Here is a 27,451-nt window from a genome sequence, read left to right as displayed (position 1 = left end):
CTCAACCCGGATGCTGAGCCAAAACTATTGATGATTTTGCCCAGTGAGCAGCGCTGTGGGCAGAGCAAGGGGGCGGAAATATTCCAGTACCCTTGAAGCGGACAGCTGCCACCGGATCTACACTCTGCTGACCACCGGGCTCCGCATCCGAGCCGGGACGGCAGGTGGATCATAATTCATACCAAACACAGGGGAGGGTGTGATCGCCACACTGAAGGCAAACACGTCTCCTGCTCCTGCAAGATCGTGACCACTTGCACGCCACTGAGGAGGTAGTGAAAGGGTGAGAAAGAGAGTGGAAGAAAGAGAAAGGGGGGAGGAGAGAGGAGCATCACTACAGAGAGAGAGATGGCGGAGTGCGGGCGAAAGGCGCTGTCTCTCCTGGAAGCGGCCCGCTCCCGGTACGAGAGCCTGCAGATATCCGACGACGTGTTCGGCGAGTCCGGGGACGACAGCAGCGACAATCCCTTCTACAGCACCTCCGGAGACTCCGACTCTGATAACTACATAGCCGAGGTAGGTGAGGAGGATCAGCAGCAGCAGCAGCAGCAACAGACACCGCAGCAGCACCACCACCACCATCACCACCAGAAACGAGGCGATAAGGAGAGTGGACACAGCGGGGGGACAGGAGGTGGCAGCGCAGCAGGACCTCCCGGCTCCCTATCCCGTAGTCAGGCAGAGGAGGAGGGCTGGACGGAGACTCTGCAGGATGTCACGGTCCCGCCGTACAATGATACATACGGTGAGGCACGATGGATGGGCTCATTTTTGCACTGGTGGGGAGCAAATGCTCACGGCTGTGTAGTGATTGGATAGACACAGACAGGAGTGCCGTCCGTGTTCACATTTTTCAGGTCAGGCAGGCCATTTCTGTTTGTCACAACAGCCACAAAGCAACTACTGCTTTTTTTTTTTTTTTTTAAACAACTGAATACTGCTCTCGTTTTTATCTCTCTCCCTCTCTCTGTGTATGTGTGCGCTTCTTGCTTGTGTGTAGTGACACATGCATCGTTAATTGCTTTATTAAGTTAATGGCAAAGGCTTAACCTTTGATGCATCACCCCTTGGTGCTGTTGTAGACATGCTGTCTTATGTGTATGTGCTCATGTTTCAGAGCTGTTTCGTTTAGAGAAACGGCATGAAGCCTCTCCTGGCTCCATGCACATGTATTATGTGCAAATTTTAGAATAAAATAAATAAATAAATGGCACATTTTGTTGCATATAAACTCAATGTGCATAACAAGAAATATCTATGCACTTTGTAGAGCCACAACTTAACCTAGCATGCATGCCTTCTGATGCTATGTAGGTGTGTGCATTCATGCAGAACTAACGCACAAATGCCAGCCTTTGTCCACTGGTACCAACAGCTTAAATGTGAGACACAAGCTCAGAGAATCCTGATTTATTCATTTGGTTATTTTCCTTTTTAACTGCACACTTCTGCAGGTCTGTTTGTGTGTGTGTGCGCAAAGGAGAGACATTTGTGTGCATGAATCGTGACAGTTAAACAGCAGTGTGTGCACCCACACTGCTCCTTCCTCTCTACCACACCATTAGACTGTCAGTCTTAAGAACAGTATTTATTTATTTAGTCCATTATAGATCAGAGAGTGGGGTTTGGGGTTTATAGTGCAGCTCTTTCAGTCAAGCTATGTTTGGATTGGTTCTCCTTGTCCATCTTTCCTGCCTCCGCTGAAGCCAAAACGATTTGTGAGAATGCCATCCTGTTTCCACCGTGACAGGATGCACTGTTGCAGACTTGGAGGGGAATCGGCATATGGCTGTAGTAGATACGGACCAAGCCCCAGTGTGCTGGCACACTACCTAGTAGGAACACACTTATTCAAATGAATAAAAAGCCCTGGCTGTAGATAACCTGCCAAGATGCCACTGCAAAGTAAGTGAACAGCACTCGCTGTTTGCAAAGAATTGTTCCCAAGCTGTTCCAGTGCAGCAAACACCGAAATGTACTACATGATCATTAAAAAAAAACCCCACATATGAACAAATGAGATAAAGCTTTTAAATGTTGTTTTGGAGCTATTTGGTTCAAGAAACAGCCTGTTCCAATAAACAGAAAACTAAAAAAAAAAGACACATACTAAATAACATTTATTTCTGGATTTTTTTATTTTTATTTTTATTTTTCAGATCCAGCTAACTTTAGTAATCCTGCTCTGGGATAATCTGAGCCTGGATATAAAGTGGTGTCTGTTTTAAGCACCCAAAATAGTCTGAACCAAGCTGCACTGAGCTGGGGTACCATAAGAGGTTCTTGCTGTGCCACAAATGTTAGAGGATGTTCAGTACTTCTACATCCTGGACTGTCTGACTCTATTTAGCTGTTGTGACTTTGTTGACTTAAGCTAGGGTGGCAGCAGGTGTGTTTGTATGGTCTGGTCTGATTTGTTAAAAATGCAGTCAGTGTCTGTTTGCACAAGCCACTGCAACTCTAGGCCTGCCATCCTGTATCAGGGTAGGTATGATTAAAAGCGTGGATGTAGTACTGCCAGAGCGCATAATCACACTTCAGACCTCAAGTAGCCAAGACCTTACTCTGACTTAATCAGCCCGAACAGATAAGAATGACTCCATCCTGAGCAGCATGTCTGCATAAATGTGCGTCTCCGCAGATTTTAATGGCATGAATGACGTTTCGGCAAAGTCGGTCAGTGCCCGTCTGTCTGCCTGCCCATTTCTATGTCAGTCAGTGCGTGCTGACACAGGATGTTCATATGTAATATGCTGTCTTCAAATGAGTTTGTGATGGTTGCCCCTGCAGTGCGAGGCGGGTGGCAAATGACTAGACCAAAGATTATGAACTGTAGCTCTTAGATTATATAAGCACTTTATCATGATGTCGAAGGGAATTAAAGAACTATTTATTGCTTCACTTTGCTGAAGCTGACTGAAAGATTACTGCTCCTGTCCATATGTCAGTTCATCTGCCTGACTGTGTATTGCTACCTTGTCTGCATGAGATCTCTCAGCCATTAAAAACACTTAGACAAAGATGCATTTTATTATATTTATACATAATATTCTCTATCAATCACATAAAGGTAGAACGCTGAAGTAATTGGACTAAACAACACAAATGAAAACGTTTTTGCTTAAAGACAGTAGATATTGTTTTATTTGTAAGTCCAAAAAAAATGTAATCAATAGTTGCGGTGGTGAGAAATTGCACTTAGGTGCTGTCTCTTTAATTTCCACTAAAAACTGAACTCGGAACACATTTAGTCTATGTAAGGGTTGATGCACTTCAAATACACAGTAATCTCTCCTACTAAATCCATGGCTATAAAAGCTCTATGAGACAGATGTTTGTCCTGGGACAATGGAAATGCCACAACAGCTGATAATCGCGAGGGATTATACCTGTCTGTGTGTGCACTGTAGGTGGATTTTTCTTTTGAGCAATGTGGGAAATCGATATTTATAGGACTGCCACATAGACTAGCATCAGCTGAAAGAAGAGTTATGTAAATGATTAATCCTGTTTCATCTGATTGATGCGGGCTGGACTGACGATGAGCTGGCAGGGCTACTCAAAGAGGAAGGTTGTGTTTGCTCAGCAGCAGCAGATGAGACAATTCTATTATCCAGGAAAATGACGAGTCCTTCCTCACGCTGTATTCGTACCTCCCTTCTGAGATGAGTCGTGTTAAATCATTTTGCCTCAGTAGATCTTCAGTCTGAACGTCTGATGTTTTTATTCAGGGGTGGACTGGAAGTCATGTTGAATATTACCTTCAGCTTTCAAGTCTAATTGGATGTGAATGAGTTGATCTTTGAGCTGTGCCCTGGCTATTTCTGTGTCTTGTCTGCAAGCATCAACTGAGTGGGAGTGCTTGTATCCCACTCTGTCTTTTCTACACTTCATGTCTTGTCCTCCTGCACACTTTTAACAGTGTACTATATAGGTTGAAGTCGTGTGTGTTATCGTTAAATCCGCAAAGAAAAGAGCCTTCATTATTTTAGTTGCAGCCAGCTACACAGGGCCTGAGAAGGGAGAGTAAAAGCCTTTTTTTTATGTTGTTCTGAGATAATGAGATTGTGCTGTTCAATCGAGCCAAAAGATGTTCTGCTCAAAGTCCAAATTACCTCTCATGGATCCAACAACCTGAGAGTGAACCAAAGCCAGTTAACTGCACTGAGTATTGACTGTGTGGCTCCAAAGCTACATCCAAAGGCAGACGGACGGAGAGCTTTTTAAATGGGAGATAAATGTTATCTCGTCCTTAACCAGCGAGGGAGAATAATTAGGTCAGGCAGAAAAGTCCCGACTACGCTTCACTGTTGCTGCCATTAGCACATTTTAGAAAACAGCTCTGATTCTTTGTTGATTAATTTTAGTTAAATTACCTATTTATCCATTGCCTTTAGCTAGTTTTGCTGCTAATTCATTAATTATGCCATTTCAAACATTTATACCGCAGCTGATGAACCTTTTTTTTTCATATTTGAGCATTTATCTATTGTTTTTAACAATTCTTTGATGTTAATGTTTGTAAATACAGTTATTTTAATTGTGTCAGGGCTTCTTTACTTTAAGCCAACAATTTAAGTTTTCGTTCAGTACTTTAAAGGATGGATCAGTCCCATCTCCATATTTTACAGTTTAACCGCGTCCTTATTTATCTTATGTTGGGCTAACTCTCTTCAGATTGGCAGCACCTGACAAACAGAAGGTTTGAACAGCATGTGTCTAGAGCTGTGGGTTGTGAACACCATATTAAGAGTATTCCCTGTATTTGACAATGTCTAAAAGTAGCGGGAAAAAACGACTCAAACAGTGTTGTTATTTGAAATTTTGGCCACGTGAGTGTTATTTTGAATGTTTATTCTTTAAGCTGTTAGCCACAGTCACACATAGGCCACAGTCTGGCATAGAGACCAGTTGGCGACTTCTTAGCAACCACCGCTTCCTAGGGAAAATTGTGCATGCCTCAACCAGTTAGTGAGTGGTTGCTGGCAGTGACTAGGTGAAACTGATCTAAAAGGGATATACGGTGCTGCACAGACAAGTTTCTTGTGAGCGGTTTGATCATCAGCACAATTAGCATGGTTCATGTCACTGTCACTTCACAGCCACCTGTTCTCTCTGCCTATGTGACCAAGGCCTACACTTTTAGACATCTCTTTAAGTTGTTCTTATGCTGCAGTTTCCAAAAAGAAGCTTCTTGCTTGATAACATAGACTTTCAATAGATTTAAGTAGTACATTATAAGGACTAAACACTGTACACTGATCACACAAACTTTACAACCACACACAGATGAAGTGAAGCTTCTGTGTTATTCCACAGGTTTAGATACATTCAAATTTCATTAATAAAAAGGCAAATCATTCTGTATAAACAAAACCATCAGTCAAATTAATTGAAATAGTGCAGATGTTTTTTAATGGCTCATGGCTCGCAAACATTAAAGCGTGATTTTGACTTATTGCCTGCCGTAACACAAAAGCAACAAGACACTGAAGCCTTCCGCAAGCATAGAAATGCCACACTTTGACTGGCACCACAGTGTGGTGGCTGTCAGGTCATGTAAACTTTCTAACTGCTGCCCTGGGCTTATGACATTCATACCCAAAAGCTGCTGATGCACGAAGTGTACTGCGTTCCTCTGATGTTTTGTTTTTTGGGGGTGTTTTTTGCTACAATGTAACACCTAAAATTAATTGATGCTTTACGTTACTGTTCTCAAGATTCTTTTGAGATGTCACTGGAGTTTATATAAGCAAGAATGAGCCTGTGTGCATCCCACACAGCTTTGAAGATGACAGCTCAACAAAATGATATTTTATTGTGTCAAAAAAAACCCTTCTACTCAGCAAAGTCAATCAAATTGAAGGCTTCGTACCAAAGTTAAAAAGCTGGGCGTAAGTGACAGTGCTGTGTGCAACTTATCCCATGTGCGATTCTCTGTCTGTCAATCAGCATAATTTTTTTTTGTCATAACATTTCACTTTTGTCCTTTTTCCCAACACAGGACCTGCTCAAAAGATGCCGGCCACCGCTACAGCCTTGGACTTTTTCCAGCTCTTTGTCCCGGACAACTGCATCCAAAACATGGTCACTCAGACTAACATGTATGCCAAGAAGTTTCAGGAGCGGTTCGGCTCAGACGAAGGCTGGCGTCCCGTCACGGCCCAGGAAATGAAAGCGTTCCTGGGCTTTGTCACCTCCACCAGTGTGCACCGCTGTGAGTCAGTGCTCAGCATCTGGAGCTCGGGCTTTTTCAGCAACCAAAGCATCGCCTTGAAGATGAGTCAGTCGCGTTTTGAGAAGATCCTCAAGTACTTCCACATTGTGGCTTTCCGGCCATCACAAGGAAGCAACCAGGGCCTTTACAAGATCCAGCCCTTCCTGGACTCGCTGCAGCAGTCCTTCAGCTGCACTTTCAGACCATCACAAACACAGGTGTGTGCGTTGCGACAGGTGGCGTTTTCTTCAAGCCTCTCTTGATATTTTTAGATGCTTTCTTTCAGCTGGCAACAGATTCTTCTTGCCTTTAGGAGCACCACATTTTAACAGCACAGCTACATTTTATTATGCCTCATGAATTGCGTAGTATAAAAAGAAACGACCAAAGTTCCAGAAGTCATTTACAGGTGATGATGTTGAGGAAATCACTTTTTAGTCATCCACATCCAAAGTTTTGCTGTGTCAGCATGTTTATGTGTTCCAGTGCAATATTAACTTTCTGACCTGGAGCCATAACACATTTACACAGATGCAGAATGAGAAGGAAGAGGACAGTAATCAGTAGGTGGGGTATGAGTTGCATGTAGGTGTAGTTGCAAGGGGTATGCCAAGAGATTGTCTTATACATAGTTGTAATTTAATTAGTTTATCTCTTCTCTAACAAAATCATTTGAGCTATTTAGTTTTAGATGTAAAGCAAAAGAGAAATTTGTTGAATGACTGTTTTCAATTCAATTTGTATTTATACAGCACCAAATCACAAGGCCAGCCATATAGCTGAGAAAGCTATATGCAGTGCTGCAGTTTCACTGGAGGATATGTTTAAATATGGTAAATGGACTGGTTCTTATGTAGCACTTTTCTACTCTCACTGAGCACTGAAAGCGCTTTATACAACTCGTGCATTCACACAAGCACTTTATCTAAGGCTTTTTTTAGTGCTTCTATCTAACATTCACTCGCATTCACACTCCGATGTGCATCGGCGAGTAAATTTTTTAACAATGCTTCAAGTATTGCAAACCAGCTCATAGCTCCAGCAATGAGTCTCTGTTTGAAAAGCCATCTACACGATGACTATATATATATATATATATATATATATATATATATATATATATATATATGGGGGCGCACTCTGTTTTACACAGGCTTCCCCTGCAGAGGAATCTTAACTTGTGTATCCTATCCACATTTATGTAACTAGGCCAGTGGAGCGCCAGCCTTGTTTCTCTATTTTGGGTGGGCTGGACTTTTTTTCAACTTTCCTACTTTACTTTCTTCTCTGGATGAATTCATCACTCTGCATCACTGGAGATTTAAAAGTACCCCAAATAACCAGCCTGCCTAAAATCAGACTGATCTTTCACCACTGTGCCCTTTTTAACTTAATTTTTTTTGTATTATTTTGACATGACAGCAAAAACAGGAAGCTTTTGAATCAGTTTTCTCTTTAGGTGTGTTCTTCTTGAGCAAAAAGGCACAACAGAATTTACCACGACCTTGTTTACGTAAATCTGATGAAAATGTAACATTAAAAATGTGTCTGATTGCTCCCAGAGTTCAAGCAAAAAACAAAGATCTTACATAAGATGCAGTTTACTCTTAAAGTATTTGTTAGTAGAGGATACGGCATTGCATACAGTTCCTATAAGGGCTTTTCTTTCTTTCATAATTATAGCTAAAATATTGCAACTTAATATTCTCAGTCTTTTGCGCAGGACACTGGGGTTGCTTTCAAAAATAAGTGAACAAGTTGATTTATTTGCTGTTGTCTTTCTACTGTATGAGTGCTACAACATCATCTTCATTATGAAAGATGATGCCAGTTCTGTGATGGGAGCATTTGGGAACACAGGCACTTAAAAGCAATGCCCTCCTCATATATCATCCACATCTAATTCATCTGTGCAAATAGTTTAAATATCAATATTTTACTCTTTATTTCATTGCAGCATAGTCACTGGTTGGGTGAAGTGTGTTAACTTAAATCTAAAAATGACAAAACTGAGCCAGTGAGGTCAGCAAGTGAGTGTCGTTGGCAGTGACGGGGTTTATGTGAATCTAGGCCAGTTTGTTTTATCAGTTCATTTTCTGTATTTTCTGCTCCTGATAGTCTCTCAGAGTGGACTAGAAAATACAGACAGTCTGAAACTGTAGCTCCACTGGCAAGGAAAAAGCAATCTTCTCAATAAATGACTGCCTTCTGAGAAAGAGGGAAAGAAACAAGTGTAGTTGTTGAACTCTGAATGGCAGATAATAATGGTTTTAAATGGGATGTATTTAAGTATTTGATTTTTTTAGTCATGTTGCTGCTAGCCTGGTAGCTCGATCCTTTCAGTTCAGTTTTATTTCAGCAGTACCTTCAAGGGGCTGTATATTGCAAGGTAAAAACCCTACAAAATATTCAAGAGAAATTTCCAACAATCAGACGATCCCAGTGGGTGACAGTAGGAAGGAAGAACTCCCTTTTGACAGGAAGAGGCCTCAGCAGAACCAGGCTCTCAACCAGGGGTTAAGAAGACGCCTACAGATTGGCATTGGCAGCATTGGCAGCTGTCCACTTCCTGCTGTGACAAAACAAATTTCCCACGTTTGGGACTAATAAAGCTTATCTTATCTTATCTTATTGTTGCTGTTGTTGGGCTCCACGCAGTCCTTGAGCTGCCTCTCCAGTGAGTATGGAGTAAGGCCCTGAAGGTGACAGCTGTTGTGAACTGCTGCTGCATGAATAAAATTGAACTAGACTAAATTGAATATAGTGCAACTCCAACAGTGGGGAAACAGTCATTGTTCAGCTCTCCAGGAGAACAAATCAAGAGACCCATTTCAGAGGTCACTAATATACATGGGTAACAGCTAGGTGGTCAGCTCCCAGACAGGTAAATGTAGGAGTAGGGGGGGCTTAGCAATGCAATATTGAAAATAGACATAGTTTGCATCTAACAGTTAATCATGTAGAGAAGAATTATGGGGGAAAAAATGCGCTCTGTTTTTTTTTTTCTCTAACAAACTCTAGCATGTTCCTCGAGATACTCCTAACAGTGATGCGTCACATATTCTATGTCCATTAGATCTGTGCTGGGGTTAGTTTTGCATTCGCTCAGATCATGTCTGGACTGCTTTATTGCTGCTGTATTGATTTGCAAGTGTAAAATAATTATTCAGAAAGCCATTAGAAGACATCCACTCGAAGACGGTGAACAAATGAATGGTTTTATTTTCTCAGACAAATGATTTACTTCAAACATTTTGAAATGTAATCACTTTGGTTTCAGCTGTAATAAGATGAGAGAAGACGTCACTGTGCAGCTGTGCCGCAGCTACAACATGAATTATTTCTTAGGCTGTTGTGGTCTGGGTGACATCATCCATCCGAAGTCTAGATGGCCTCATTTATTTTTAACTTTTATGACTCCGTGATTCCATATTTGACTGGAAAATGACTTGTTGCTAGAGCAGCACGGAAGTGCTGGTCGCCACTCGGTTAGTCAAATCATGATGGGCTGGGCGGGAAGAAGAGGCAGGGAAAACACCGGAGGAAGGGAGAGCCCTGAGAAATTTAAAATGCAAATATTTGCCGAGTATCAAAACCAATGTGTATCTTTGGATTTATGACTGTTGGCTTTTAAAATACTTTCTTTGTTTCTCGTTCACCATTTGGAAATTCCTCTTCAGTATCTGATATGACTCATTAGGAAAATAAGGGGGGGAGACTTGCACATTCATCCTAGTATTTAATGACTGTGGGCTTAGGGGAAATAATATAGAACATACAAATAAAAATCAGTTTGTAACAACTGTACATTTCATATCAAACCCAATTCTGACAGCTGTCCAGAATGCAAATATATTCAGCTTAGTGTCATAGAAAGCAAAGAAAATCAGTTTTAGTTAAAGAACTTATGAGTAATGAGTAATTTAACTCTTTTTTGTGTGTGTGTGTGTGTGTGTGTGTGTGTGTGTGTGTGTGTGTGTGTGTGTGTGTGTGTGTGTGTGTGTGTGTGTGTGTGTGTGTGTGTGTGTGTGTGTGTGTTAAATTGATTGTCTTAAAGAATGAGAATCATAAAATCGTGTGTTTCTAAGGGCACCCTGAATTTTCTTCTTATACAAATGAACACCTTTTTTTCTCTCTCTCTCTATTTTTGCCACTCCGAGAAAAAGTTAGTCACACCTTATTTATTTGGGGATTTTATTTTGTTTTTTATATATTTTTGTCTATTTTCATTTGAATGGAGAATCATCCATGCTAAAAAGAAAACTAAATATAAAAAGGCTTCCACTGTTTGGATGAATCCAGGCAGAGAAGGAAGTTATAATGCATAAATGTAAAAGGTATGGACAACGTGAAGATGAAACATCAAAATGAAGTGAAAGTGACAAGGCAGAAGTTATTTTTCGGAGGGGTTTGCAAACAGAGCTGCACGAGTGAGAACATGTTTCTGCTGACAAAGTGTTTTTTGTTTTTTTACTATCACGCTCAAACACATACAGGACTTGCGAGAATCTTCAGTTGGCCGCCTTCTCTCTTTAAACTCTTGGTGTGGTATTAAATCATACACAATCTCATTCTTATCTCTCACACAGGAAGCCTCACAAGGGAAAACTAGTTATGTTCATTAGCACCTTTTTGCTTTTGATGAGGCTATGCAATGTATGTATGTAAAAATTCACTTAGACCCATGTTTCAGGTTCTTCATGAGCCCTTGATAGATGAGGACCCAGTGTTCATCGCCACTTGTACAGAAAGAGAGCTGAGGAAGAGAAAGAAGAGGAAGTTCAGCCTCTGGGTCCGACAGTGCACCTCCACCGGTTTTATCTGTCAGGTATCTGCACACAATACTCGATGTGTTTGTATGTGATTTGGAGACACGGAGGTGGGAAACTTCCTTCAGAATCACAATTGTTTCAGGTGTGATTTGAGAGTGAAAAATTACATTAGAGGAGATGAAAAAGAAATGATTGCATGTCTTTGTCTGCTTTGATTCTATTTTGATTTGCTGCTTTGCAACTTCATGGCAGAAATATAAAATTTGTTTTATTAAATATGGCATACAGAAGTCTCGAGCGTGCCTGAAGTCAAGTAAGAAAGGCTTTCATGAAAATATCAGAGGCTTTGATCTTCGCTAGCTTTCAAATCTTATTCTTTGAATGTTGCATCATTTAGCATTCAATCTATTACTTTTCACAGAAAATTATTATATATTTTTTTTATACTGGTAAATTTATGTGCAACAAACTGCACGGTTTGAGTTTAAAATGGATCACATGAAAAGCCTTCTGGGTAAAAAATATTGTCTTTTGATGTTGGTTTTGAGTGGAAGCGCTACTAGCTCAAGCAGGCACATCTCAGGCAGGCAGAGCTGCTCTGACTAACAACCTTGTCCTTACTGCAACCTTCCACTCCTACGCCGGTTGGTTATGTAATACACCCATTTAACTGAGACCCTGCATGGAAGGACTAACAGACCTGTCCAACTCTGAGCATTACAGAGCTCATTATACAGTGGGAAAACAAATTCAAATTCAAATTTTATTTGTCACACACACACACACAACCATACACAGTATGACATGGGGGGAAACAAGAGAGAACATGCCCCAAAAGATTTTGTTCGTGCAGGTTTTTTTGCTAAACTTGATGCACTTTTTATGCATCAGCCTTCCTCAGTGTTAATCATAGTGTGCATGTTGTGCAGGTCACCCACATTCAGCCACCCACACACATGCAAGCTCACGCAAGCAAACACACAAACATTTGCATTGGTATACTTGACAGGAGACCATGTTTTTAATACCAGTGATACCCAGCTACAGTTTATTAGTTAAAGGCTTCTGCTCCCTCAGTGGAGATGAATGGAATTTCACTTGTGCTCACAGCAATGAAAAACGACATTAGAAATTCAACATCAACACATATTTCCAGAAAGACTGCCCTACTTACTCAGACATATCACTTCTGTTAGAGGAAGAGTTTTATAGGGTGAAACTTGTTTGTTTGTTTGTTTTTTCGTTTATTTGGTCAACAATCACCACAGCTATGTCATCAAGTAAATAGGAACCCCAACCGTTACCTTAACCTAAATCTTATTCTGACCACCAACAATGAAGGCTGAGAACTCGTTTTTAAAGTCTTCTGGGTTTTAAAGTAAAAATAAAAGAGATCAAACACAAATGCAGTATGTATTTTATTTTCCCTTAAACAAGAAAGTCTTGTTCCTGCTCAATTTAGAGGTCGCCACAGCGGGTCATCTACCCCTTATACCCAACATCCTTCTCTTTCACACCGTCCTCTGTATTTCCTCCTTCACTACATCCATGATTTTTTTTCTTTGGTCTTCCTCTTTTCTTCCTGCCTGACAGCTCCATATTCAATATCCCCTGTCCAGTATATCTGTTATCCCTCCTCTTCATATGTTCAAACCATCTCAGCCTTGCCTCTCTAACTTCGTCTCCAAGCTCCTCGATGCTCTGATATACATACACTGAACAAAAATATAAACGCAACACTTTTGTTTTTGCTCCCATTCCCCATGGGATGGACGTAGAGACCTAAAATTCATTCCAGATACACAATATAACCATCCCTCCCAAACAGTGGTCACAAATCAGTCCAAATGTGTGGTAGTGGGCACATCTGCTATATTGAGATAATCCATCCCACCTCACAGGTGTGCCACATCAGGATGCTGATCTGACATCATGAGTAGTGCACAGGTGTACCTCAGACTGCCCACAACAAAAGGCCACCCTGGAATGTGCAGTTTTTTGCGCTATTGGGGGTCTGGGGACCCAGAACCGGTCAGTATCTGGTGTGACCACCATTTGCCTCATGCAGTGCAACACATCGTCGCATGGAGTCTATCAGATTGTCAATTGTGGCCTGTGGAATGTTGGTCCACTCCACTTCAATGGCTGTGCGAGGTTGTTGGATATTCATGGGAACTGGTACACGCTGTCGTATACGCCGGTCAAGCACATCCCGAACATGCTCAATGGGTGACATGTCCGGTGAGTATGCTGGCCATGCAAGAACTGGGACATTCTCAGCTGCCATCTGCCCTGAACAATGTGAACCATGATTCATCCGTGAAGCGCACACCTCTCCAACGTGCCAGACGCCATCGAATGTGAGCATTTGCCCACACAAGTCTGTTACGGCGACGAGCTGGAGTCAGGTCAAGACCCCGATGAGGACGACGGGCATGCAGTTGAGCGTCCCTGAGACGGTTTCTGACAGTTTGTGCAGAAATTGTTTGGTTGTGCAAACCAATTGTTCCAGCAGCTGTCTGGGTGGCTGGTCTCAGACGATCTTGGAGGTGAATCTGCTGGATGTGGAGGTCCTGGGCTGGTGTGGTTACATGAGGTCTGCGGTTGTGAGGCCGGTTGGATGTGCTGCCATATTCTCTGAAACGCCTGTGGAGACGGCTTATGGTTGAGAAATGAACATTCAATGCACGGGCGACAGATCTGGTTGACATTCCTGCTGTCAGCATGCCAATTGCACGCTCCCTCATTGCTTGTGGCATCTGTGGCATTTTGCTGTGAGACAAAACTGCACATTCCAGGGTGGCCTTTTGTTGTGGGCAGTCTGAGGTACACCTGTGCACTACTCATGATGTCAGATCAGCATCCTGATGTGGCACACCTGTGAGGTGGGATGGATTATCTCAATATAGCAGATGTGCCCACTACCACACATTTGGACTGATTTGTGACCACTGTCTGGGAGGGATGGTTATATTGTGTATCTGGAATGAATTTTAGGTCTCTACGTCCATCCCATGGGGAATGGGAGCAAAAACAAAAGTGTTGCGTTTATATTTTTGTTCAGTGTATATTATGGTCACTTAGAATTAAATGAGCACCTGCAACTCTGGCATCTCCGGTTCAGTTCTTTGTCTCTTTGTCAGCATCCTTTTGTCTCTAAACCATGAATCATAGCAAATGTCACTGCCGTCCTGTAAACCTTTCACACTTGGTGTCACAAATCACTCCTGACACCCAAAATTCAAATTCCTTATCCACACTAATGCGTTTTTGTTCAAAAATGCATCGTTTTCTCTCCGTTTTGGCTTCCCGTCCACACTGAAACTACGTTTTTCCCGAAGGAAAACGCATCATTCTCAAAACGCTCTCGAAAATGCATACATTTGATTTTCGAGACTTTCGAAAACGAAGACGCATGTTAGTCATGTGATGCAGTCATGTGACCAATTAAACAAAGATAGCGGAGGGCATTATACAGCAGTTTTGTTTGCCCTGTTAAAGATTAATATCAGTTTGTACATGCTCCAGATAGCTTTTCTTCAAATTCTTTAACTCTCACTCGCTTTTGCAACTTTGTACTTTTGTGTTACTCGCAACAACAACTCCACCTCATTGTTAGTCCATTTAAAAAACTCGGTGCTTTTCCTCGACATTTTGCAGCGACGTTTCAAAGAGCCGGAAAGTAAATAAACGGCAGACAGAAATGAAGCAGGCCGAATCTTCTTGCGTTTCACGCATGCGCAGGACTGGAACCTTAAGCGTTTTCGGCTGTTTCAGGCGCAACTGTGAAAACGACTGAAAACGCCAGTGTGGACACGGAGCGTTTTCAGACGAAAACGCCGTTTTCAAATCTACCTGGGCTGGTGTGGACGTAGCCTAAGTTTGAGAACCTCCATCACTTGATTTTGTTAGAGAAAAAATGCTGCAATGGAAAAAATCGACAAAATATCAGAACAACTTTCAAGGGCTGGATGTTCATGAGTACAGCTGTTTAAGGAGAGAAGAGCAAGATGATTAAAGAATGTAAACACATGATCTGGAGTAGGATCAAACGACCTATTGAATAAAACTCAGTTGCATAATTCACACTCTCAATAGAGGGGAAAAATATACAGAAGCAGAGAGAACAACATAAAGACTCTTTAGAGAGACAAGACAAGATTGGACCAATACTTGTGCAACTTCAGAAACAGAATGCACAGAGATTAGCAGTAGAGCATGCCAACATTTTTCTGCTCATGCACAAATTGACCCAGACTTTTTGGACAGTTGGGTTGTAAGAACAAGAAGACAATAATACAACTTTGAGAGTCAGATACTTTTTATGATGAGATCAACATTTGGCATACAACTGTGTACACTAAAGGGTAAGTGTTTCCTTCTTTAGCCTGGAAGTAGGCCAGAATAGCATTAGTGGAGTGAGGAGTATCCTACACAGAATGTTAATTTCCCTTCTTTTTTTTTTCTTTTTCATTTAGTTAAATTGCTTTACATAAAATAAAATAATCAAACCATTCATTATTTTTCTTGTAATCTGACCGTTTAAAACAAGTTGTGTGCAAGAAGCATCGCAGAGCCTGTCATTTAAAGCCGTATTCCATTATCCCATCCATTTAACAAATAAGCATTAGCATTCACGGTGACTGCAGGCGTTTGGCAGTCACTCAGTGTTCACCAGTCCTCTGTACACTGACGTGTGTCTCCATTGAATTCTGTGTCTAAATGAATTGCGTCGAGGGAGAGGGGGGAAAAAAAAATCAAAGAAATAAAATGAGTTAATGGAGCGAATCAATGAGATTCCATTAGCCAGTGTACCACACAGGGATCCACAAAACACACACACACAAACGCATGGACAGGCCACTTAGTTTAATAGCTATGGGTCTTGCGTAGATGCCGGCTAATCAGGCTAATGCCAATCAGCTCCCAAACGATAGTAGAAAGTTCAAAAGGCACACAGAGCCATCTATGGGTGTACATTTCTGTTTGTTCAGTCTTGATAATAGCTTTCTTTGGGCCCTAAGGACTGCATCATGTTCCGGGAATCATATCTACAAATGCTTCATGTATGTTAAACTAGGAGGCAAAGCTCAGCTTGCATTGATCTATAGTTTGTACAAAAGTCTCGTTTCATGGCTTGAAGTGGCTTGAAGTGGGTGATCATGAAAATAAATCCAGAAACTGAGATATTTAAGGAAATTTTGATCCACAAAAATAAAATTTTTCTGCCAATCATTTTATGGTTCAGGCTTTAAAGGGGTAATTCTCATCTTGGAAAAACAAGCCTCCTCAAATCTCCACTGTAGAGTCAGGTGTGACAGTAGCTTGACTCACAGATCAAACCAGCTACATTTGGTTTGAAATTTCACAGAATATCCTAAGAAGCACCAAAATATTATTTCATGCCACTGGCATTACCTTTAGTGTTGTACTTATACCCCTGATATTTCATGCTGGAGTCTCCATCTTAATGTAACCCGATGTTTTATGAGTCCAAATACATTTTTATTTCAGTTCCACAGTATTTTCTCCCTCAGGATACACTTTAATTCAAAGTCTCTACTGCAATTTTGTAAATTGAACATTACAGTTTCTCTAGGGTTTAGACAGCAGCCTCTGTAAGCTAGAAAAGTAAAAATGTTTGCATCCACACGTCCTGACTTGATCCCCCCCCTCTTCTGCAGATCGCAGTCCATCTGAAAGATGGCCAGGGTACAGATGGTCTGGCCACCTTGAAGAACAAACCTCAGCTCCACAGCCTTGTGGCTAAGCAGCTCTGCCAGAACATTTCCGGAAAAAACGCCATCATCTTCACTGGGCCATCCATCACGAGCCTCAGCCTCTTCACAGAATTCAGCAAACAAGGTATGCAAAGAAGTTTCTGCAGCAGATTATGTCTGCTGCTTGTTCTTTGCTTGGTCTTGTTCTTTTCCCTTCCCTAATTGTTACTTTGTTGTGCACTTTGTAATCTATCTCCATCTCTCCATACCTCCCCTTTTTGCACTTTAAAAAAATGTGGTTATTCATTTTTAATGATGGTGTGATTATACCATCCCCAGGCGAAACAGCACGCACAGGACAGCAGTATTCTCTATTCTATTCTAAGATAAAACTACAAAGCCAGACAGTATGCATGTCGAATAATTTATTTTTTCATCTCTTATCCGTATACTGAGGGTGAACTTGCTAAATTACACAGATGCCTTTGTTACTCTCCCAACAGTGCTTTCACCAAACTTGTCAGTCCCCCAAATTATCTATTTTTTTAAAGCTAACTAGCATTTAAGCTAACTAATCTGAGTTAAAGGAACTTTGAGTGTGGAACATTATAAGGCGATTGCATCGTCTCCAAATAGCCAATCTGTCTGAGAGTGTCTGCAATTTCACTCAGTCAGATTGATTAATGTTTGCAAATAATTGCCATCTATTTTATAAAAGCAGGCAACACATTGCAGTCAATCAGAGTCACAAAGAAGAATCCACGCACACCCTCGTCATCCTGTTGGGCAGGTGCTGAGTCAAAAAAAAATGTGAGAGAAGAAGAAATAACAGTTCACACACTGAAGAACTCCAGATTCCTTATTTATTGCATCTAGTGACGTTGGTCATCAGACCATCATCTGATTAAGAGCAGGTGTGCTCGAAACATCACTAGATGTCAACTCAAATAGTTGCTGGTTGTATTTGCTAGATAAAAACAAGTTTGGTGAGCGACTTTGCAGTTCAATTGCTGTCTAGCAGCAACTGCGTCCAGCCAGGTTCGGCCTGGACTTTGAATGTAAGCAACTAATGAGTTTGTGTGAATTTCTGTGTAGGTAGATATGCAACATATTTGTGATTTTTGGCAATTTGACACAGTTGATCCCTGTATTATCATAAAAAGATTGCATGTATTTGCCAACTTGATGCAGTTCTGTCACAAACCAATAGCAGACTGAAGCAGACACAGCAAAGTCTCTTTGAAAGTGGCAAATGACTACGAGTGGCCAAGTTTGATAGTACCGGTCTCCAACTGGTTTTCCTAATGTGAGTGTAGCATTAAAAAATTGAACGAATTGTCATGACTGTTAGGATGGATGTGTTTTATACTAGTGCTCGACATCGATCCTTACAGGTTTGCAATGCACTGCAAAAGATTGTTTATTGCCTTTTGACTTACATAGTAAATCATGAAAGATTAAGCGTTTTGCCTTGTTGGAGCTTGAAAAATCAATAGACAGGTAAAGTAGACACTTTACCTGACACTTCATTCAAACACCTGACAATGAAAATCTGAATCAAAAGTGTTTGAGTCACTCTCAGTATGTTTTATTCATAATCTGTGGCGGGAGTCATAAAACCGATGCTTTTGTTTCGGAGATATTGGGATTTAAATGTTTTAATGCTGTCAATCCAGCTGTGATACTCTGATATTTGTGCTCATTATACATTTTTATTTTAATATGAAAATATACATTTACTTTGTTTGCTTCTTTTACATTAATACTGAAAGTGGGATAATGTGAACATGCTATAAAAGCTAAACACAATCAATGCAAGCAGAGAATAAACATTCAGCTCAACAGCTCCTCTGATAAGTTTTCATTTTTAAATTTTTTTTTTTTGTTGTATTTTTGCTGAAGAATAATTGGCAATTTTAAACTCAACCAAGCGGAGCTTCATTATGTCAAGAAAATGAAGCCTGCAGATATAATCATCATTTTCTTTTTCTAATTAGTTGAATCAGCCCAAAAAAGCCCAGTTCTGAGCCTGTGAATGCATCGTCTGACATCTTTCCTTCAAATTTATCTTGCTGGATTAATTAGCTGAGGTAATTACTCCATATTACTCCGCAGTACTTACTGTGGACATGCGTGCATGTACTACACAGATAGAAATCAGTTTGCAAATGGAGACCAAATCAGCGGCAGTCAGCCAGATGATTGTTTTGTGTCTGCTGGATGGAAGAAAAAAAAGAGAAAGTTTCAGGAAAGAAAGGGATACACAAAAATCACTGCAACTAACAATCACTCCTGACTTTAATTGTTGACTCATTTTTTCCCTTAAAGAATCACTCAATAATTTAGTGTAGTGTATAAAATGACTAATGCCCATAGCAATTTCCCAAAAGCCCTAGCTGACAGATTTGATTAGTCCAATCAAGACTGCAAAAAAGCATTCATTTCACACAACAGAAGTCTTTTGAGAAACTGTCTATTAGTACAATTATCTGCTCAGAAGCCAGTTTGTCGGATAATTGTGTCCAAAATGCATCAAAAGGCAAGAATATCACAAGCACAATGAAGACGTCCAGTAAAAATAAATTGAGGCGGCACGAAGCAGATAGCTGCCAGCTGTGCCTGCAGCAACATGTCATCCCAAGGTGGTTCGCCCTTAATTATGAGTCATTTTAAGCCTTAGTACAATATATACGAGTGGGTTATACAAAAATTCACCTCCAGACGTTGGCTATGAATGGGGGAAATTATCCATAGAGAATGTAAAGATGTTTATTTCTACTGCAACATTGTCCATTTTATCATGACAGTATATTCTCCTTGTCGAAAACCAAAAAGAGCCTACAAACTGAAAGTTCTCCAGGAGTCAGAAAGCAGGTGGAACTGCCATTAGAGACCTTTGCAGTTTGGAAAACAACCCTTCCTCAAATAACCATGGAAACGGCTCAAAAGTGGAGAAATGATGACTGCAAAATTCCCTAAGCTGTTTTGCGGAAAGCTCTGGCACCTGTATCGCCGGAGATAACCTTAGAGCAACCCTAATTTACAGATTCTTAGTAATCAAATGTCCAGGAAAGGACAGTTTCAAAGACTTTGCATACTTATTGTGGAAGGATGATCGCACCTACACCTTTAAGACCACCCATGAGTACTATTTCCAGATGGTTGGACAGATGGGGGGGTCACTGGTATGAAATGGTGTGATTATCTTTGTCAGGTGTAAACAGGACTGTTGCCTGGAGCACATCTGCTTCAACCCTGAAGAATGGGAGAACATAAAATCCAAACTTGACTCTTTTTCTTTTTTTATGCATGTCCTCCCTGCCTTGTACAGCCCAGTTATAGGAAAAAGACAATGAATCATATCTACTGCATTTTCAAATTAAAATGTATTTGTTTTTTGCAGCACAGTTCTGCAAATGTTTCTGGGTTAACGCCTCGTTAATAGTTGATGACGTGGTTTTACCCTCAAGTGGCCATTTTAGGAACTGCAGTTTTTGCTATTTGCCACGATCATCCTAATTGTCTCTCTGTCCCTCTCCAGATATCTATTGCTGTGGTTTGCTTAGCACCAGGAAGAGCGACTGTACAGGCTTACCGCAAAGCATGCTGGTCTGTGGCTCCACGCCTGCTCAGCGTGGCCAGTCTCGCATAATGATGAAAGGCAGCATGTCGCTGATCAGCTGGTACAACAAAGGACACTTCAGGTTCCTTGCCAATGCCTATTCCCCAACAAAAAAAGGTAAGAAGATCATTTCCCAAAGCATTTCCCCACTACAGGAAACTTCGTTTTTCCTGGAATTAAATAAAAGGAGCTTACTATTAGAAATTATTAATATTTCAGTGCACAAAATCCATTAATTTTAGTAGAAAAACACAAAAGCAAAGACTTTCGGTTGTCGTTATTAAGAATTAGGAGTTTTTTGGGGGAAACTTTGGCTAACTGTACTGTCATTTGTGGATGCAAGTCACCATCTAGAGAAACTGGCACATCATTAAGCATTTATGTCACAGAGAATCAGTGCGAGCTTCTAATCCGTGGTAATCCATTTCCAGGAGGCGCCAAAAATCATGATATTCCCTTCCTCTTATAGAATAATCCACTCTTCATTGTCCAGTTTTGTTAGGTTTTAACTCTAAATGAAGGTTGCAGTCTGCGTTTGTGCTCTTTGAGTGAAGAGTGCTGCAGTGAAGCAGGAAAAGTTAGGCTGTTATCATCCGGCATTGATTTTCCTTTCCCCTCTGCGTGTATATGTGTGTGACTGTTTTTCACTTTGTGCTTGTAGTACTTAATTGATGGAGTTTACTTTTGTACTGCCAATAATTATACGGTAATTAGTTTAAATGGGTCTAGTTTTTGCCTCTCACTGTGTTTGCGTCAGGGCTGATCATTAAGAGGAAAAGTGGGGAGATCCCGTGTCCTTTGGCTGTTGAGGCCTTTGCGGCACACCTCAGCTACATCTGCAAATACGACGACAAGTATAGCAAGTATGTGCACCGTTTTACACAACATTACTTGTTACCAAGAATATTTTACACCACAATGGATTTTAAATCAAACAATCAAGATGTTTTCAAACTTTCAACTTTAATTCAGGGGCTTTGACTAAAGTGTTACATTAGATTTGGGGGTTTTACACACATTTTTATACGTAGTGCTCGATTTTCCGAGGCTCAAAGTAATTAAACAGACCGAAATTATTTCAAATGTGGTGATTGTTTTTATTATTTGGATAAAAATCCTCTGTAGTCAATGACTGCCTGACGTCTACATCCCATGGAGATCATCAAATGCTGAGTTTCTTGCCATGAGATGCTCTGCCAGGCTTTAACTGCAGCCACCTTCAGGTCTTTCTACCTTCACTTTTGAATTTAATAAGTAAAAAGCGTGCTCTATTGGATTGAGATCAGGTAGCTGACTTGGCCATTGAAGAATATCCTTCTTCTCTGCTTTGCGCTTGCAGTATGCTCTGGGCCATTATTCCTTTTCACTGTGAAGCACTGTCCGATCAATTTTTCACCATTTGTCTGAATTTGAATCTGATCTCATCTCACTAGTGACCTGGTTTCACTGGCAGCCATACATGACCCTACTTCCACTATATTTGACAGATGATGTTGGATCATGAACTGTTCTGTCTTGCTCAATACTTTTCTCTTGGTTTAATTTGTCCAAATATATTTTTTCAGAGCTTTGCAAACTTTTTTTAGATGTTTTCCTGTATAGTCTTATTTGGCCTTCTTGTTCTTGATTGTAACCAGTGGTTTGCACCTTGTTGTGAACACTGTATTTTCATTCATTAAGTTATCTGTTGATTGTAGACTTTTACAACGATACATCCACCTTCTCAAGAGTGTTCTTGACTTGGTTAGATGTTGTGAAGTTGTTGTTTTTTTTTTTTCCACTACAGAAATAATTCTATGATTGTGTCCTTTTTTAGTTTTCTTCTGTGGTCTTTTTTGGGTGTTACTGAGCCATCCAGGTCATTTCTTCTTTTTAAACCTGCTGATTTGGCCCTTGTTTGCACTGAAATTGCTTTGGATCTCATATTTAAAAAAGAAAACAACGCGCAAGTTCAACACTTGGAATAAACGTGTTCACCCGTTCATAAAACTATATCCGTCAATTGTCCAATTAATTTTAAGCCTCTAAAAAAATGGAGGACTATGTATGACTGTAAAAAAAGTTAACATTAATTAATTAAAGCTAAAAGTCTGCACTTCGATCACATCTTGATTGTTTGATTTAAAAACCCAGAGACAAAATTGAAAAATCTGTTGGGCCTATATGTTTTTGGACAATAACTATAGATAGTCAAACGAAATCATATTATTTACATCTTTGCAAAGAGATTCAGCAGTAACCGGCTCATTTCTCCACACAGGTACTTCATCTTCCACAAGCCTAACAAGACATGGCAGCAGGTGTTCTGGTTGAGCATCAGTATTGCCATCAACAACGCGTACATCCTATACAAGATGTCTGACGCCTACACAGTCAAACGCTACAGTCGAGCGCAGTTTGGAGAGAGACTGGTCAGAGAGCTGCTTGATCTAGACGACTGCTCCCCCACACAGTGAGGAAGAGAAGGAGGAGGTTGATGAAGACAGAAGGAGCTCACAACAAAAACACTTAACACAACCCCCCCCCCCCCCCCCTCCACACACACACACACACACACACACACACACACATACATACATTCACGCTCAACCTTACAGACTTTGCACTCTGTGTCTATGTGATAATACTGAAGCAGTGCCAAGCCTATTTCTCTCTTCCTATAGTGGTTTTTGTGGCTCTGTAAATATTCATTAACACACAACTGCATATTACACAATAATCGTGAGCCATGAGACTCGACTGCAATCATTAACCCCGCAGATTTACTAAGGATTTGTCAACAGGAGCTTTTTCACAAGCAGAGCTGAATGATGGAACAGGAAAAGCAAGAAGATTTCACTCCTAAATGATGTCAGCTTCAAGTTTTAACGAGTTAAATTATTTATACAAGCCTGAATGAAACTTCTGCACAAAGTGTCCAAACCCCATAACCGTCAGGCTGAAAGGCTACATGTAGCTCAATATTTACACTCTGCAAAAACACCTGTAACAAAGTCTTAGTAAACCAGGAATAAGGTGTGTTCACACGCTGCATGCGTTAAGAATCTCGATTGTGATGTTTACTTGTTCGGTGTGAAAATGATTTCTGCTCCAGGTGAGTTTTGAAAATTTGTACGTGTGTATTTAGTAAGTGGAAACTGCCGTTTGTGTGTGCGACATTGAGCCAGAGGATGTAAATGTATGGCTTTTGTGACCCAGATGTGTTGTGTTGCTGCATATTGTACCTATGAGAGAAAGTCAGTCGCTATAAAGCCACACCCAGCAGTGTGCCACAGCTCCACAGCCTCCCAGAAAAGACCAAAAAGAGTCTTTAAAAAGTTCCTTCTTCCAGTTTTTTTTTAATTGTAATAAGTAATATGAAATAAACGGCAATAAAGTTAAAGCTAGGAAAACATTCCTAGGTTTTGTTTTGTTTATCAAAGAGTTTGCTTCTTGAACTCAGGTTAGCTGTGTGTGTAGGTGTTGATTTTATTTGACCACAGAAATTAACAACTCCACAACTGTTACCAAATATTACCCAATCTTGATTGGTACACATATATGTGACTTTTTCCGTAGGATTGAAAGGCCTATACAAAGGAAGCAATTAATAGACTAGTTAATAAACAGGCATTCAGGGTCTTTAACAACAACTCTAACAACAAATGCTGTCACATCTGCGTCCCGTTTTTGTACCAAGAACACTTTTTTTGGCAGGAAACTCGTCATAATCATGTGATTCATTACACTTTAGTGTACTTAGCTTTGCAAGGAAGAACATGTTCAAATCTCCTCGATTAAATGAGCCAGTGTTGCTAGGCAATGAGTATAATCTTGGCCAATGGACAGGGATTTGGGTAATATTCCTTGGCAGCGTTTAGGTCCAGAAAGTAAAAACTAAATCACTGGTGGCTTATAAAACGTCTTAACAAAACAAATGTTTGAACAAATTATATATTATTATATTTTCTCAGTTGTTTTTGGCACATTTCACCAAACATTATTTCTCAGCACATTTTTGAAAAATGCACGTCCCAAAATTTTACTCGGTCAGTGAATAACTCTCTGTCCTCACAAATCACACAACGGTAAACCGAGCTGCTGAAAACGAATTTTTCATCAGAATGACCGACTAGACGTGTGTTCCTAATCTTTGTCATTTCCAAAATGTTTTTCCCAACTTTACATAGCACAATACAGACCAAAAAAAATGTCTCCCTTTGCAGGTTTTGCCTGTTTCTAACAACCTGCTGTCACACTGTAGCTCTATGAATGTGTTTTATAGCACTCTTACACCTGATTACACCTTTTATGCTAACCTGATCGTGTATCCCATCGGTTGATCTGAGAGGAATGTGTTAAACCAAACACCATGAAGCTTCTTACTTTGGAGCGGAAAACTAAATATAAAGAAAGCTGACCTGCCTCGAACAAAAAGACACATACAGTTAATAACTGTTAAAAATTCGAGACAATAGTGATTAGTCATCAGGCTAAATGTGCTAAATGATTTGCAGTACGCCACCAGTTCACAACATCCCACGCTAAAGAGTTTAGACACGACAGAAAGAAACTTTCTTAAAGCCCCTGAAAACTTTGTTTCAAAGTTGATTTCATGTTGTTTCAATATGTTCAACTGTCAATCAGTAAATGAGCCAAAAACACCCCCCCAGGCTATAACACTGCTGTCTGTAGCTTTAACAAGGACAAGGTCAACACTTTATTGTTGTGCTGAACCGTGTCATGAAGACTGTAAGTGAAAGGTGTCGGTGCGTGCTTGCCCCATCAGCATGGTTCAAAGTGTGTATTCATATACTGGTATGATGACAGTCTTTATGCTGGTAAAGCAGAGTTGCTGAGCGAATTGGTCCCACCCCCGTCACACTCTTGCACTTTGAGGAGAGCTATAAAGTCAGCAACACACATATTAAATAATTATTTTATTTTGATTTCAAATTGAAAAAATAAACGACTCTCTGCTCTCACAGATGAATTTTGTAAATATTAGTAGATACATGAAATAGATTGTATTAAAAGAAAATACACCAATGATATATGAATGAAATTTAATGACTGTAACCAAAACAGAGAATTCTACTTCCACTGTAGATTTAGAGAAAGTGCAGTACTGTACGTCTGTGTATATTTTGTTTACAAATTACTGTGAGTGTATGTCCATAATCACACTCTTACTGACACTCGAGATTGTGATTTCTTATTAATCTTTTTCACTAATCCAAAGCATTGTTGTCGCCGTTACTCTTGCCTGTGTGTGTGTGTGAGAAAAAGCCACTGAATGTTGTAGCATTGTTCACCCCGAAGTAACACTCTGAATCTTAGCCGGCTCTTCTATCGTGTCAAATGTTTGTCAACTCCTCCTTCGATTACAATATTTGATATCCACAGATTTGTTGCGTAGTTTGCCATTCACTTGAAGTGTATCATAATGTCGACGTGAAATACAGACGTAGACATTTTAGAAGCCATCTGCCACCGTGCTGCATTCACTGGCAACACTCTCCGAGCTGAAACAATGAAAGTAAATTGGACCATTAGATGGATTTTGTTTTAATAACACAAATTGTGCATTCTGCATCATTTACACAGGAAATGCAAAGCAACTCTTGCTACTGATGAGCACTTGTGTTTCATAGAGGGTTTTTTTCTATTATGCAAGGGTAAGGACAGATTTTTTCACTTTAACTCTGTAGGGAATGAAGAATTAATTTCTATACAGATGAATTAAAAATCTCCGTTTCCATTTTATGCACATTTTAAAAATGATAAGATTCAATCATTTGAGGTTTGACTGGACCTCTTAATTGTGTCAGCCTGCTCCTATTTAAATAATCAATTACTGCAGAGATGTTAATGCTAAAAAGTCCAGCTCTCTATCATTATCCCTGTGCAGTAACTATCCAAGTGATTGTTATGGGTCACTGTGTATCAACACTACATCTATTAGTGTGAGTTTCTGAACACGTTTCAAGGCCATTAATAGATGGACAATAGACTTTTTTCTAATATATTCGACTTATCCAGTTCACGGTTGTAGCGTGGAGTCTGTCTCAGATGTCAGAGGGTAAAAAGGAGGTATATCCTGGGCAGGTTACCAGTCTATTGCAAGGGGTTAATTTTATCTGTTAATAAATAATAATAAAACATCCCAGTCACTGTCGATAGATTGCTATTTTGGAGAAAAAAGTATGGCTAAGCCCCTTAAAGCCGGAAATCTTGACATCTGATTGGCATTTAAAGCCTTAAAAAACTATAAACTACAAACATGTGAGTGTTTTGTGTCTTTTTACTTTTGAATTAAGTCTGATATCTTCCATTAATGCTCATACATCTAGACATAATATGTAGACGTGAGAAAACAAGATGTTAATGATAAAGAAGGGAATTCTGTGGAGCCATTAGGTCAGAAATATTTGACTTTCATTTGAATTCGTCAGGAAGAAAAAATGTTGCCCAAACGTTAACTGCATGTAAATTATTACAAAAAGATAACGTGAAATTAGTCAGACTCATTTCATGTGTGTTTGTGCGTTATGTACCGGTTTATCATCTCCACACAGTGTCTCACAGATGTCTGTCGCTATCTGTGAGACGGATGTAATACTGAAGCATTTTGATGAGTGATAGCTTTGGACATGTTAAAGATTTCAAGTGACTGACCTCAGGGCTTCATGACTAATTGCTGTACTATATATTCACTCACAGCATATATACCCTTATCAGGTGCTTTCAAACCACTGTAGATTTATTGCTCTAATCAGGAGCTTTTTTGCAAGAGTTGTACCGCTATTATTTCCAGATAAAATGTCAGAAATAACAATATTACTAAACACCAAAATGTGGTAAAAATGTTCCGCTTCCCATGATTCTGGATTGAAATGGTGGCTGCAGGATGTGGCATAAGCGATTACTGTGGGCTAAGTGTTATCTAGCTTCACAGAAGTGCCAGAAGGATGTGTGTATGTGCATGTAATGTTAAAGCTGGCTGTGTTTGAAAAAAAAATGTAATAACCGGTGTATGCTGGACCAAATAACTTTCTAAAATGTGTGTGGTGATGAGCTGTACAACGTTGTCGTGTAAATGTGTTTTCATTAAAACACCACTCATAAGTGCCACATTAAA

The 27,451-nt window shown here is 40.2% G+C and overlaps 1 protein-coding gene across 1 annotated transcript; it reads left to right on the top strand.

The window, feature by feature from the left end:
• Positions 1-67: 67 nt before the first annotated feature.
• pgbd5 (piggyBac transposable element derived 5) lies at positions 68-27,451 on the top strand. The gene is made up of 7 exons (XM_085296567.1): positions 68-745; positions 6,005-6,435; positions 10,911-11,045; positions 16,674-16,854; positions 20,251-20,448; positions 21,089-21,194; positions 22,592-27,451. Exons 1-7 carry the CDS (start codon positions 349-351, stop codon positions 22,785-22,787), a joined length of 1,644 nt encoding a protein of 547 aa, XP_085152693.1. The 5' UTR covers positions 68-348; the 3' UTR covers positions 22,788-27,451.

Source organism: Mchenga conophoros, linkage group LG13, assembly GCF_057382185.1.
Source record: "Mchenga conophoros isolate Kocher_MC1m ecotype Shallow Benthic linkage group LG13, M_conophoros_male_GT1.1, whole genome shotgun sequence".
Classification (NCBI taxonomy): Eukaryota; Metazoa; Chordata; class Actinopteri; order Cichliformes; family Cichlidae; genus Mchenga; species Mchenga conophoros.
This window is presented reverse-complemented; position numbering and strand designations above follow the sequence as displayed.

Bases quoted from the DNA above. Each gene is read 5' to 3' on its own strand.
- pgbd5 (XM_085296567.1), top strand. From the start codon at position 349: ATGGCGGAGTGCGGGCGAAAGGCGCTGTCTCTCCTGGAAGCGGCCCGC. The intron at 16,855-20,250 runs GTATGCAAAGAA...GTCCCTCTCCAG, and splicing joins CACAGAATTCAGCAAACAAG to ATATCTATTGCTGTGGTTTG. The intron at 21,195-22,591 runs GTATGTGCACCG...TTCTCCACACAG, and splicing joins TACGACGACAAGTATAGCAA to GTACTTCATCTTCCACAAGC.